At 40.6% G+C, this 13,906-nt stretch overlaps 1 protein-coding gene across 1 annotated transcript in view; it reads left to right on the top strand.

Annotated features, from left to right (window-relative positions):
• Positions 1-13,906, top strand: part of FERMT3 (FERM domain containing kindlin 3) — a 39,793-nt gene that overhangs the window by 6,974 nt on the left and 18,913 nt on the right. Inside the window, exons 2-4 of the mRNA XM_073658525.1 lie at positions 2,455-2,625; positions 12,634-12,867; positions 12,945-13,070. Of these exons, the coding sequence (XP_073514626.1) occupies positions 2,466-2,625; positions 12,634-12,867; positions 12,945-13,070 (520 nt within the window). The 5' untranslated portion in view covers positions 2,455-2,465. The remainder of the gene's footprint in view (positions 1-2,454; positions 2,626-12,633; positions 12,868-12,944; positions 13,071-13,906) is intronic.

Below are 13,906 nucleotides of genomic sequence, written 5' to 3'. Positions count from 1 at the left end.
ATAAATTTGATTTCCATTGATGTTTTTTTGTGATTTTGTTGTCAGCACATTCAACTTTGTGCAGAACAAAGTATTCAATGAGAATATTTCATTCATTCAGATCTAGGATGTGTTATTTGAGTGTTCCCTTTATTTTGTTGAGCAGTGTATTTCAATGTGCCTGTCACACTCAGGTCAGGAGACTGGCAGCCGGTCCACTTTATTCCGACATCAGGTTTTTTTTGCATGCAAGAAAAACGGACCAAGATTGTCGTCAGAGTTTGGCCAGTTTCCTTAGTTTTTTTCACTGTTGAGATTTAAAACAAAAGTTTCTCCATCTTCTCCTATCTGCCAGTCAGTGAATGCTGTCAGATTATTTCACTGACCTAACACTTGGATCAAAATCAGACATGTCACAGTTATTTTGCACGGATCAATGGATCCAAGGAAAAAAAATCTGACATGTGAACAGCCCCGTAAACTTTCGTTGGTCCGAGTGAAATCTGTGAAAAAAAAAACAGACAGCACTTGTATGTTGAGTCCTCACTCTTTTCTCAGTTCCAATTTACATAATTTTAGGATCCTACATTAGTGATAAAACAATCACAGTAAAGTGATATGATTGTAGTACACACTATCCGGAAAGAAATCACAGTATTTGTTGTACTTCAACACGGGCCCCATAGCAGTAGCCGCCATTGGCGGTAGGCCACAGCAAAGTATATGTCAAAAGAGCTCATCACGCTAGCCTTCTGCTAGGGCTTATTAGGGTTAGAAGGGACAGCCATCAACGAGCGTGGGCGCCATCTGCGCAGGATTAGGGTGCCAACCTCCACAGGCAGGCAGGGATGAGCGTGAGGGACATTATTAAGGTCCGATAATCGTTGATTATCACTAGGGTGTTGTGTCTTTTGTATGTTTATTTTTACATATTAATCACTAAAAGATATATTTTATTATTGGCTTGAAGTACAACAAATACTGTGATTTCCAACATTAGGGATGTAGAAGACTTGTCTGCCTGGCAAGTCAGTGACAATCTGTGGTCCCGATTCCCGATTATACCGGAATTCTGGTATAAATCACTTTAAAAAGTCACAAAGTTTTTATGAAACACAAAAATTTGCAACCTTTTGTGTTTTCATGCCTGTTTTGCCCAGCTCCGTCAAAATGGGGGAGCTGGGGAATGACGGGGGCATGATGTCACGGCTCATCTAATTCATCACAGACCTGTAGTGTTTTCTACGCAAGCAATCTGACTCAAGGGTACGTGCAGATAGTGCAAAAGATAGACTATGTGGGCACATTCCTTAAAATCTGCCCCAAAATCTGCAATTAAATCCCCATGTGTTACATACATGCAGATTTTGGTTTTGATTTCAGTGAGGAATTTAGCAAAAAAAAAATGTATTAGTCAATTATAATAAATTAAATCATTATTGAAAATCTGTAGCTTTACAGGGAACCTGTTATGTGAAAAAAAACACTATTAACCTGCAGACAGGGGGTAAAATTTAGGTTAATAAAATTCTGAACCTGCCCGGCGCCTGCACTGAGAGCCTCGCTGCCAGGGGGAAATGAACTTTATTCTTCCCGGCAGCATTCGGGGTTCAGTCATGGGGGCTGCGCTGGTGCGGGGTCTGTCACCTCGCAGTGTATCGTCAACCCCGGCACTAAATGATAGCCGACCCTAATGCCGAGCTGCTGTCAGTCAGTGCCAGGGGAGCGGTTACAGCTGCTGCTCTCTATACACTGAGCGGTGACTGAACCCCCAACGTTACCAGGAGTAATAAAGTTCATTTCCTCCCGGCAGCGGGGGTCTAAGTGCCGGCGCCGGGCGGGTTCAGGACATTATTAATCTGCAGATTAACCCCATATCTGCAGGTTAATAGCGTTTTTTTCACATGACAGGTTCCCTTTAAGGCTCGTGGAGACAGCCGTAAAATTTTGACGTCATTTTGATGGATAGCACTCATCCCCATGTTATTGTACGCGTCCATGCACAAGTCCGTTTTTTTTTCCTCGGATCGAGTTAAAAAATCGCAGCATGCCTAAGTTGCATCCAATCATCAGATCGCACTCGGCCATTCATGTTGGGAAAGAATGGGACCACACTCGGATGGCATCCAAGTGCAGTCCAATTTTCACGGACATGTTTAAGATGGAGAAACTTTTTTGTTTGTTTGCTTTTCATCCCAGAAAAGCTGATGAAACTTTGACCAAACTCTGATGGTAAAAACTGACACACTGATCAGAGTCTAAAGAAACTTTAATTTAAAAAAACACTGATGAAACTGAAATCATACGAGAAAATCACTGATGTGTGAATGAGGTCTTACTGACACCACTTTAAGTTTGGCAGCTGTGGTTATGAGCCAAGGGCATACCCTGGAAATAATTACTTTCATAAATGACATAAATGAATATTGTAAAGGCAATTACTTATGCAGACATATTTTATTTCCTCGGACGCAGGTGGACTAAAAATGGCTGGAATTCAGACGGCCAGTGGAGAATATATAGATTCCTCATGGGAGCTGAAAGTCCATGTGGAGGACCTAGGAGAAGATGCAGAGCCGATAACGCTCCGAGTGACTGGGGAACAACACATTGGGGGAGTCATGTTACAACTGGTGGAAAAAATAGGTAATTTTAACTTTAGCCAAAAACTTTACTGACATCTGAAGCTTCTCTGTTACCACTGACACATTTCACAGGTCCACTTTTGTGGTATCCGTTCAGTGTTCCTGCAATGTAATCTTCTTATCCCAGGCGGCTGTGTGGCTCTTACTTCTTCCTATCACTGTCAAGGCCTGACACTTTAAGAAACAAAAATAGTTTACGCGATGGGAAAGAGGAAGATGAATTTTGCAAGTAAGCGCCGAAGATGAGCAGCCGCCTAAACGTCTTTACTATAGAAGATCCCTCCATAGAGAGAATGCAAAACCCCTATATAAGACCACATTAATACAACAGAGCCATGCATAAATGCTAAGCTTAGTGGGGCATTGTCCTTCCCTATAGGACGATCCGCATGTTCTGCCCTTGTAGGGCTTAGAGTGGGTATGGAAAGTATTCAGACCCCTATAAATTTTTCACTCACTGTTTCATTGCAGCCATTTGGTAAATTCTAAAAAGTTCATTTTTTCTCATTAAAGTACACTCTGCACCCCATCTTGACTGAAAAAAACAGAAATGTAGAAATTTTTGCAAATTTATTAAAAAAAGAAAAACTGAAATATCACATGGGCATAAGTATTCAGACCCTTTGCTCAGTATTGAGTAGAAGCACCCTTTTGAGCTAGTACAGCCATGAGTCTTCTTGGGAATGATGCAACAAGTTTTTCACACCTGGATTTGGGGATCCTCTGCCATTCTTCCTTGCAGATCCTCTCCAGTTCCGTCAGGTTGGATGGTGAACGTTGGTGGACGGCCATTTTCAGGTCACTCCAGAGATGCTAAATTGGGCTTAGGTCAGGGCTCTGGCTGGGCCAGTCAAGAATGGTCACAGTTGTTCTGAAGCCACTCCTTTGTTATTTTAGCTGTGTGCTTAGGGTCATTGTCTTGTTGGAAGGTGAACCTTCGGCCAAGTCTGAGGTCCAGAGCACTCTGGAAGAGGTTTTCATCCAGGATATCTCTGTACTTGGCCGCATTCATGTTTCCTTCAATTGCAACCAGTCGTCCTGTCCCTGCAGCTGAAAAACACCCCCATAGCATGATGCTGCCACCACCATGTTTCACTGTTGGGATTGTATTGGGCAGGTGATGAGCAGTGCCTGGTTTTCTCCACACATACCGCTTAGAATTATCACCAAAAAGTTTTATCTTCGTCTCATCAGACCAGAGAATCTTATTTCTCATAGTCTGGGAGTCCTTCATGTGGTTTTGAGCAAACTCTATGCAGGCTTTCATATGTTTTGCACTGAGGAGAGGCTTCCGTCGGGCCACTCTGCCATAAAGGCCCGACTGGTGGAGGGCTGCAGTGATATTTGACTTTAAACAACTTTCTCCCATCTCCCTACTGCATCTCTGGAGCTCAGCCACAGTGATCTTGGGGTTCTTCTTTACCTCTCTCACCAAGGCTCTTCTCCCACTATTGCTCAGTTTGGCTGGACGGCCAGGTCTAGGAAGACTTCTGGTGGTCCCAAACTTCTTCCATTTAAGGATTATGGAGGCCACTGTGCTCTTAGGAACCTTGAGTAATGCAGAAATTATTTTGTAACCTTGGCCAGATCTGTGCCTTGCCACAATTCTGTCTCTGAGCTCCTTGGGCAGTTCCTTTGAGCTCATGATTCTCATTTGGTCTGACATGCACTGTGAGCTATGAGGTCTTATATAGACAGGTGTGTGCCTTTCCAAATCAAGTCTTATCAGTTTAATTAAACACAGCTGGACTCTAATGAAGGAGTAGAACCATCTCAAGGAGGATCACAAGGAAATGGACAGCATGTGACTTAAATATGAGTGTCTGAAGGATATGAATACTTATGACCATGTGATATTTCGTAACCAACCGTTGATCATTAAACACATATGTTGACAATCAATCACATTTGAGAATAATTAGCATAATCACAAGGAGAACCAGAAAGAGAGAAAAAAAAACACAAAAAAAACCAAAAAACAACCTGAATGCAAATCCCTAAGATTTAATATAGGTAAAGAGTATCATTACTATGGTTCATGCTGTTGGGGTATTTTGTATCAAGTTTAATGATCCAAAATAATTCTCTTAGGAGGAGTTTTTTCCTCCAATCCCCTCCTCTAATAGGAATATCCACTTTTTCTAGCCCATTGAATGAAAAAAATTTTAATTCCCCTTTATGTCTCTCTACAAAATGCTTGCATGCTTCTGAATAGGATGCATTTTTATATTTGATGTTGGTAACATGTTCTGCCATCCTTTCCTTTAATTTACACTACAGACCAAAAGTTTGGACACACCTTTTCATTTAAAGATTTTTCTGTATTTTCATGACTATGAAAATTGTACATTCACACTGAAGGCATCAAAACTATGAATTAACACATGTGGAATTATATACTTAACAAAAAAGTGTGAAACAACTGAAAATATGTCTTATATTCTAGGTTCTTCAAAGTAGCCACCTTTTGCTTTGATGACTGCTTTGCACACTCTTGACATTCTCTTGATGAGCTTCAAGAGGTAGTCACCGGAAATGGTCTTCCAACAATCTTGAAGGAGTTCCCAGAGATGCTTAGCACTTGTTGGCCCTTTTGCCTTCACTCTGCGGTCTAGCTCACCCCAAACCATCTCGATTGGGTTCAGGTCTGGTGACTGTGGAGGCCAGGTCATCTGGCGGAGCACCCCATCACTCTCCCTCTTGGTCAAATAGCCCTTACACAGCCTGGAGGTGTGTTTGGGGTCATTGTCCTGTTGAAAAATAAATGATGGTCCAACTAAACGCAAACCGGATGGAATAGCATGCTGCTGCAAGATGCTGTGGTAGCCATGCTGGTCCAGTATGCCTTCAATTTTGAATAAATCCCCAACAGTGTCACCAGCAAAGCACCCCCACACCATCACACCTCCTCCTCCATGCTTCACGGTGGGAATCAGGCATGTAGAGTCCATCCGTTCACTTTTTCTGCCTCGCACAAAGACACGGTGGTTGGAACCAAAGATCTCAAATTTGGACTCATCAGACCAAAGCACAGATTTCCACTGGTCTAATGTCCATTTCTTGTGTTCTTTAGCCCAAACAAGTCTCTTCTGCTTGTTGCCTGTCCTTAGCAGTGGTTTCCTAGCAGCTATTTTACCATGAAGGCCTGCTGCACAAAGTCTCCTCTTAACAGTTGTTGAAGAGATGTGTCTGCTGTTAGAACTCTGTGTGGCATTGACCTGGTCTCTAATCTGAGCTGCTGTTAACCTGCGTTTTCTGAGGCTGGTGACTCGGATAAACTTATCCTCAGAAGCAGAGGTGACTCTTGGTCTTCCTTTCCTGGGGCGGTCCTCATGTGAGCCAGTTTCTTTGTAGCGCTTGATGGTTTCTGCAACTGCACTTGTGGACACTTTCAAAGTTTTCCCAATTTTTCGGACTGACTGACCTTCATTTCTTAAAGTAATGATGGCCACTCGTTTTTCTTTACTTAGCTCCTTTTTTCTTGCCATAATACAAATTCTAACAGTCTATTCAGTAGGACTATCAGCTGTGTATCCACCAGACTTCTGCACAACACAATTGATGGTCCCAACCCCATTTATAAGGCAAGAAATCCCACTTATTAAACCTGACAGGGCACACCTGTGAAGTGAAAAACATTTCCGGTGACTACCTCTTGAAGCTCATCAAGAGAATGCCAAGAGTATGCAAAGCAGTCATCAAAGCAAAAGGTGGCTACTTTGAAGAACCTAGAATATAAGACATATTTTCAGTTGTTTCACACTTTTTTGTTAAGTATATAATTCCACATGTGTTAATTCATAGTTTTGATGCCTTCAGTATGAATGTACAATTTTCATAGTCATGAAAATACAGAAAAATCTTTAAATGAGAAGGTGTTTCCAAACTTTTGGTCTGTACTGTACCTATTGTGCAGCCAATGTATTTTATTTTACATTCTTTGCAAAATATGCAATACACAACATAATTTGTATTGCAATTAATAAATCTTTTAATAACATTGGCTGCATCAATTTTTTGAGTTTGCAATGTATATTGGCACATCGTACATTTGGAACATGCACATTTAAAAAAACCTTTACAACTTAGCCAGGTTTTTTTATCGCTTTTTTGTGGCATGTATAGACTTGGGGAAAGAGTAGCACCTATTGATCTCCCTTTTCTCGGCACACATACTAATCCATTTTTCAGGATTTTATTAAGTCCTGATCTTGGAATAATACAGGAACATATCTGTTTATAATATTTTTTATTTCCTGAAATTGGCAACTATATGGGGTACTGAAGATGGGTTTTTTTGTCCATATTATTTGATTTTATTATTATTGGTTTCTGGTTGCTATTAATACCATCATCTCTGTTGTTTAAATGAGTATTTCTTACAAGAACTTTTTTTTAACGCTGAATCAATATGTTTTTTTTTTATACCCCCTTTCCATTAATCTAGATGTTGCTACCTTTGCTCGTTCATTGAATAGTGTAATATCAGAGCTATTTCTATAAATTCTATTTAATTCCCCATAGGGGATTGAATTCACAGTATGGGCGGGGTGGCAGCTGTCCGCTCTAAGGCTATGTGCCCACGTTGCGGACCTGAAGCATATTTTTTACGCTTCTCCCTGGCAGGAAGAACGTATGCGGATTTTACATGCGGTTTTCCCGCCAGGTAGAAGCGTTTGTGAGGCGTCTTTGCATGCATTTCCGCATGCGGGTTATCAAGCACTTCTCCAAGCATCACTTGGAAAAGTGCTTGACAACTTGTTCAGAATGGTAAATAATAAAAAAATAAACTTTATACTCACCTTCCGATGCATTCTCTGCCCCGTCCGGAGGCTTGAGCGGCTCACGCTGTTGTGTGCAGGACCTGCGGTGACGTCATTGAGTCATGTGGTGGGTCACATGACTCAATGACGTGGCAGGTCCTTCAGACAACAGCGCGACGGAGGGAAAACATCAGAAGATAAGTATAAACTTTATTTTATTCTTTTTTTTACAGGTTCTTTGGTACCCAGGTCTGGATGAGAGTTTCCTCTCCTCCAGACTTGGGTACCATCCGCACATTGATTCCGCTGCGCTTCCGCAAAATTAATGAACATGCTGCGGATTTTTGACTGCAGCATATACGCTGCGGAAAAATCCGCAGCATGGGCATTGACATTGCGGAATGCCATTGGGGACCATGGGGTGCGGTTCTACATGCGTTTTTCAAGCGTTTACGCTGCGGAAATTCCGCAGCATATACGCTTGAAAAACGCTACGTGGGCACACAGCCTAAGTGTAGTGTTCCCACTAATAGGTTTTCTATCGTTGCGATATTTAACCTTTTATTGTTTTCCATCCCCCATGAGATACAAATCCAAAAAGCTGATTTTGTCCTGCGGTTCAGTATAAGTAAATTTTAATTTTACATCATTAGCATTGATATAGGATAAAAAATATGGGATTTTTTCCACTTCTCCTACCCATATTAGTAAAACATCGTCCAAATATCTAACATATGTCATTTTTAAAAGGATTTTTGTCTGTGAAAATAGTGCTTTCTTCCCACCATGATACAAAAAGTATGGCTAAAGATGGGGAGAAACATGAGCCCATTGGGCAACCTTTGATTTGGAAATAATATTCTTCATCGAACATAAAAAAATTATGCTCAAGGAGATATTCACTACTCCGGATAATCATTTCCTTCATTTCGTCCGTATAGCCGCTATATTTTTGTAAATGGTGGAACACAGCAGTTAATGCTAGATAATGTGGAATAGATGAAAACAGATTTATCACATCACATGACAGAAATTTAGATTTTTCAGACCATTTTACATTTTTCATATAATCAATTACTGATGACGTGTCTTTTAAGTAACCCGGTGTTCTGGGAATTAATGGCTGTAGATAAAAATCTACCCATCAACTTAAATTTTCATTCAAATAACAAATACTCGATATAATGGAGCGTAAGGGTTTTAGGAGGGGATTGGAGGAAAAAACTCCTCCTAAGAGAATTATTTTGGATCATTAAACTTGATATAAAATATCCCAACGGCATGAACCATAGGAATGATACTCTTTACCTATATTAAATCTTAGGGATTTGAATGCAGGTTTTTGTTTTTTTGTGGTTTTTTTTCTCTCTTTCTGGTTTTCCTTGTGATTATGCTGATCATTCTCAAATGTGATTGATTGTCAACATATGTGTTTATTGATCAACGGTTGGTTACCATTTGTTTTTATACCATGTATCATAAGGAATCTGTATCTCAGTGAATAAGGGCTTTTTGCCAGAAACGCGTTGAGATGTATTCCCAACCTGTATGATCTTTTACATTATTTTGTAATAAATTGAGGATTTTAATTATTTTTGGAACTCACCAAAATTATTTTCTTATGTGAAGCCGTAAGTCACGGCTACTGGTTGGAGACCAGGAACATTGTAAGACGGACGGAGTCATATAAATAGGACACGGCGAGGCTGCTTTCTTGTTCATTTACCATGTGATATTTCAGTTTTTCTATTTTAATGAATTTGCAAACATTTCTACATTTCTGGGGTTTTTTTTCAGTCAAGATGGGGTGCAGAGTGTACTTTAATGAGAAAAAAATGAACTTTTTAGAATTTACCAAATGACTGCAATGAAACAAAGAGTGAAAAATGTAAAGGGGTCTGAATACTTTCCGTACCCACTGTATAGTGCAAGCCTTCTTCTTCTCCGTCCTTAGTTATTTAAATGTGTTGTAAAAAAAACTATTATTTAAATCCGATTTTTATGTTAAAACGATATTCTGGGTTCAGGAAACCGCTGCCTTCTGGTTGCAGTTTTTTTGTTTAAAAGAAAAGAAAATGAAGAAATTGTGCCTTACTCACCCTGTCCCAGGTCCGGTTTTGAGTCTCTGCTTCTGCTACCGGCGTCTGTTAATTGTTTGCAGTGCTGACATCACGTTGACAGCGCTGCAGCCAATCAGTGAACTCAGTAGCTCAGTTTCTAGTTGCTGTGCTGTTGACGTGACGTCAGGCCTGCAGACAATAAAAGATATTGGAAGCAGAGGCTTGACCCGGGAAGAGTGAGTAAAGCAAATTTTTGCATAAAACAAACTACACCAAGTAAGAGGGGTTTTCCAAAACTGGAAAACCCTTATAAATGTCATTTAAAAAAAAAATGGCAATATTTTTTATTAATCACAATCACAGTCTTTATCACAATCTGTATTAAAAAATAGAAATCTTGCAATTTTCACACAGTCCACTAGGGTTTTCTTTAGATTCAAACTTCCGGTTCTTTCAGGAAATGCACTTGTACATTAGCAGCAATAGTCTGACTCAGACCCTTTCTTTTGTAATGAGTGTGTGCAATGGTCACTGTGAAGGGAGGGAGAGCAGGAGGAGCTGTGACAGCGTCCATTATGATTGGTGTATCCCGTGTTAGCTTTGTATAGAGGTGATACCTGTCATTGTAATCTTGTGTGTGAGTATAATGAGCTTTCTGTAAAGAACAGGAAGTACGAGTTAAAAAAAAAAAAGATATATATATATATATATACACTACCGTTCAAAAGTTTGGGGTCACCCAGACAATTTTGTGTTTTCCATGAAAACTCATACTTTTATTTATCAAATGAGTTGTAAAATGACTAGAAAATATAGTCCAGACATTGACAAGGTTAGAAATAATGATTTTTATTAAAAAGAATAATTTTCTCCTTCAAACTTTGCTTTCGTCACAGAATGCTCCTTTGTAGCAATTCCAGCATTGCAGGCCTTTGACATTCTAGCTGTTAATTTGCTGAGGTAATCTTGAGAAATTTCCCCCCATGCTTCCTGAAGCCCCTCCCACAAGTTGGATTGGCTTCATGGGCACTTTTTGCGCACCATACGGTCAAGCTGCTCCCACAACAGCCCAATGGGGTTGAGATCTGGTGACTGAACTGGCCACTCCATTACAGATAGAATACCAGCTGCCTGCTTCTTCCCTAAATAGTTCATGCATAATTTGGAGGTGTGCTTTGGGTCATTGTCCGGTTGTAGGATGAAATTGGCTCCAATCAAGCGCTGTCCACAGGGTATGGCATGGCGTTGCAAAATGGAGTGATAGCCTTCCGTATTCAAAATCCCATTTACCATACGGTCAAGCTGCTCCCACAACAGCCCAATGGGGTTGAGATCTGGTGACTGAACTGGCCACTCCATTACAGATAGAATACCAGCTGCCTGCTTCTTCCCTAAATAGTTCATGCATAATTTGGAGGTGTGCTTTGGGTCATTGTCCGGTTGTAGGATGAAATTGGCTCCAATCAAGCGCTGTCCACAGGGTATGGCATGGCGTTGCAAAATGGAGTGATAGCCTTCCGTATTCAAAATCCCATTTACCTTGTACAAATCTCCCACTTTACCAGCACCAAAGCAACCCCAGACCATCACATTACCTCCACCATGCTTGACAGATGGCGTCAGGCAATCTTCCAGCATCTTTTCAGTTGTTCTGCGTCTCACAAATGTTCTTCTGTGTGATCCAAACACCTCAAACTTTGATTCGTCTGTCCATAAAACTTTTCCAATCTTTCTCTGTCCAATGTCTGTGTTCTTTTGCCCATATTAATCTTTTCCTTTTATTAGCCAGTCTCAGATATGGCTTTTTCTTTGCCACTTTGCCCTGAAGGCCAGCATCCCGGAGTCGCCTCTTCACTGTAGACGTTGACACTGGCGTTTTGCGTGTACTATTTAATGAAGCTGCCAGTTGAGGAGCTGTGAGGCGTCGATTTCATGTCTTGTACTTGTCTTGTTGCTCAGTTGTGCAGCAGGGCCTCCCACTTCTCTTTCTACTCTGGTTAGAGCCTGTTTGTGCTCTCCTCTGAAGGGAGTAGTACACACCATTGTAGGAAATCTTCAGTTTCTTGGCAATTTCTCACATGGAATAGCCTTCATTTCTAAGTACAAGAATAGACTGTTGAGTTTCACACGAAAGTTCTCTTTTTCTGGCCATTGTGAGAGTTTCATAGAACAAACAAATGTAATGCTCCAGATTCTCAACTAGCTCAAAGGAAGGTCAAGTTTATAGATTCTCAAATCAGCCAAACCGTTTTCAGCTGGGCTAACATACTTGTGGCAAGGGATTTCTAGGGTTTTCTAAGCATCCATTAGCCTTCTTACACAGTTAGCAAACACAATGTAAAATGAAAACACTGGAGTGGTGGTTGTTGGAAATGGGCCTCTATACACCTATGTAGATATTGCAATAAAAACAAGACGTTTGCAACTAGAATAGTCATTTACCACATTATATAAATATAGAGTGTATTTCTCATTCATTTAATGTTAGCTTCATTGAAAAAAAATGTGATTTTTTTTCAAAAATAATGCAATTTCTAAATGACCCCAAACTTTTGAACGGTAGTGTATCTAGATAGATAGATAGATAGATAGATAGATAGATAGATAGATAGATAGATATATGTATATATAGTTTTTTTGTTTTTTTTATAAATACAGATGGTGGTATGAAAAAAAAACATTTCCAATTTTTTATAATTACTTTTAACATTACATTTAACACAAGACCGGATTTAAACAATACTTCATTTCCTGATAATACATTCCCTCTAAAGAGGCTCTCTTGTCCCTCATAACAAGTATGTTAATTGCTGTATTTACTTATGAACCCCAAGAGATAATAATTCTGTATTATTTTTTTCTTAGAAAAAAATGTTGCGCTGTTTCTTACTGGAAATGTATAAATAAATTGACAACTAGGTGTTACCTACTCCAAACAGTGCAGATATTGTATAGAGATGCATCCTTTTAAGAAGCTGAATGGTAACGCCCAGTTGTTAGTTTATTAATACATTTTTAGAGGGAACGGGTACAATGCAGAGTTGTAATAATATATGTTCCAGGATTTTGTTTTTTTCATGGAGAATGTGACTATTTGTTACCAAACATAAAAGTCATAATTTCTTTGTTCTTATTCTATTCTGATTTATGTATTTGTTGTTTTTTTCTTTTGTATTTTTAATGTAGGTATTAGCAAAGACTGGTCTGATCACGCTCTATGGTGGAAGCAGAAGCGTCAGTGGTTGCTAAAAACAAACTGGACATTGGACAAATATGGCATCCTGGCAGATGCCCTCTTAATTTTCATGCCACAACACAAGCCGGTAATCCTCTCTTTGCCCAACCAGCGCTCACTTAGGATCAGAGTTTGTTTCTCTGGCACAACATTTAGCGCCTGCACCGAGGTCTGTAAGATCCTGGGTAAGTGCCTGTTACTGTTCAATACAACAATAATTCCCCGGGACTTGCACAACATTCATTTTATTTCACTTTTCCAGGCATCAGACATCCAGAAGAACTTTCTTTCTTGAAAGCACCTGAAGAACGAGAGAAAAAGAAAAAAAAAGAGAAGGATCTGGTGACGCAAGAGATCTTCGACGTCACCTCCCTGCAGCCCACAGTTGGTAATGATCCTTATCCAATATATCCCCTTTTACAGTACTGGTGATAACTGTATGATTGCTGGGGTGTTCTGACATTTGGGCTTCCCACTGATGCCAAAAATGGGATTGAAAAATTTGCATGAATTCAATGGCATAGCATGGCAAGGCAACTATTGCACCCCCTAACACAGTAATAATGCTCCGAGTGGTCCCTTAAAACAAATAATGCCCCCCTTTAGAAAGTATTAATTTCACTTTAAAAAGTAATGATGCCCCCTACATAAGTAATAATGCCACCTTTGTGCCACCCTCCACAACAAAATAGATTTTGCTAACCTAATCTAAGTGACTGACACTTTTTCTCAATTGCAAAAAGAGCTGGACAGCACTGGCATCACAATGCGGTGATGTAATTGAACCGACTGGCGCAAAATGCTGATGCTTTGCAGACTGCAGGTCTATGGGATGGAGAGTGGTAGTGCAGAGAGCCTGTGGAGGGTGGTGGTGCAGAGAGCCTGTGGAGAGAAGTGGTGCAAGGAGGCTGTGGAGAGTGGTGATACAGAAAGCCTGCGGAGAGTGGTAGTGCAGAGAACCTGTGGAGAGTGGTGGTGCAGAGAGCCTGTGGTGAGTGGTAGAGCAGAGAGAGAGCCTGTGGAGAGTGGTAGAGCAGAGAGCCTGTGGAGAGTGGTGGTACAGAGAGCCTGTGGAGAGTGGTGGTGCAGAGAACCTGTGGAGAGTGGTGGAAAAGGAAGCCTGTGGAGGGTGGTGGTGCAGAGAGCCTGTGGAGAGAGGTGGTGCAAGGAGGCTTTGGAGAGTGGTGAGTCAGAAAGCCTGCGAAGAGTGGTAGTGCAGAGAAC

This window comes from Phyllobates terribilis, unplaced genomic scaffold (genome assembly GCF_046119375.1).
Source record: "Phyllobates terribilis strain yellow unplaced genomic scaffold, ASM4611937v1 Scaffold_13__5_contigs__length_258822181, whole genome shotgun sequence".
NCBI lineage: Eukaryota > Metazoa > Chordata > Amphibia > Anura > Dendrobatidae > Phyllobates > Phyllobates terribilis.
The sequence above is the reverse complement of the archived record's forward strand: the minus strand, read 5'-3'. Positions and strand labels throughout refer to the sequence as shown.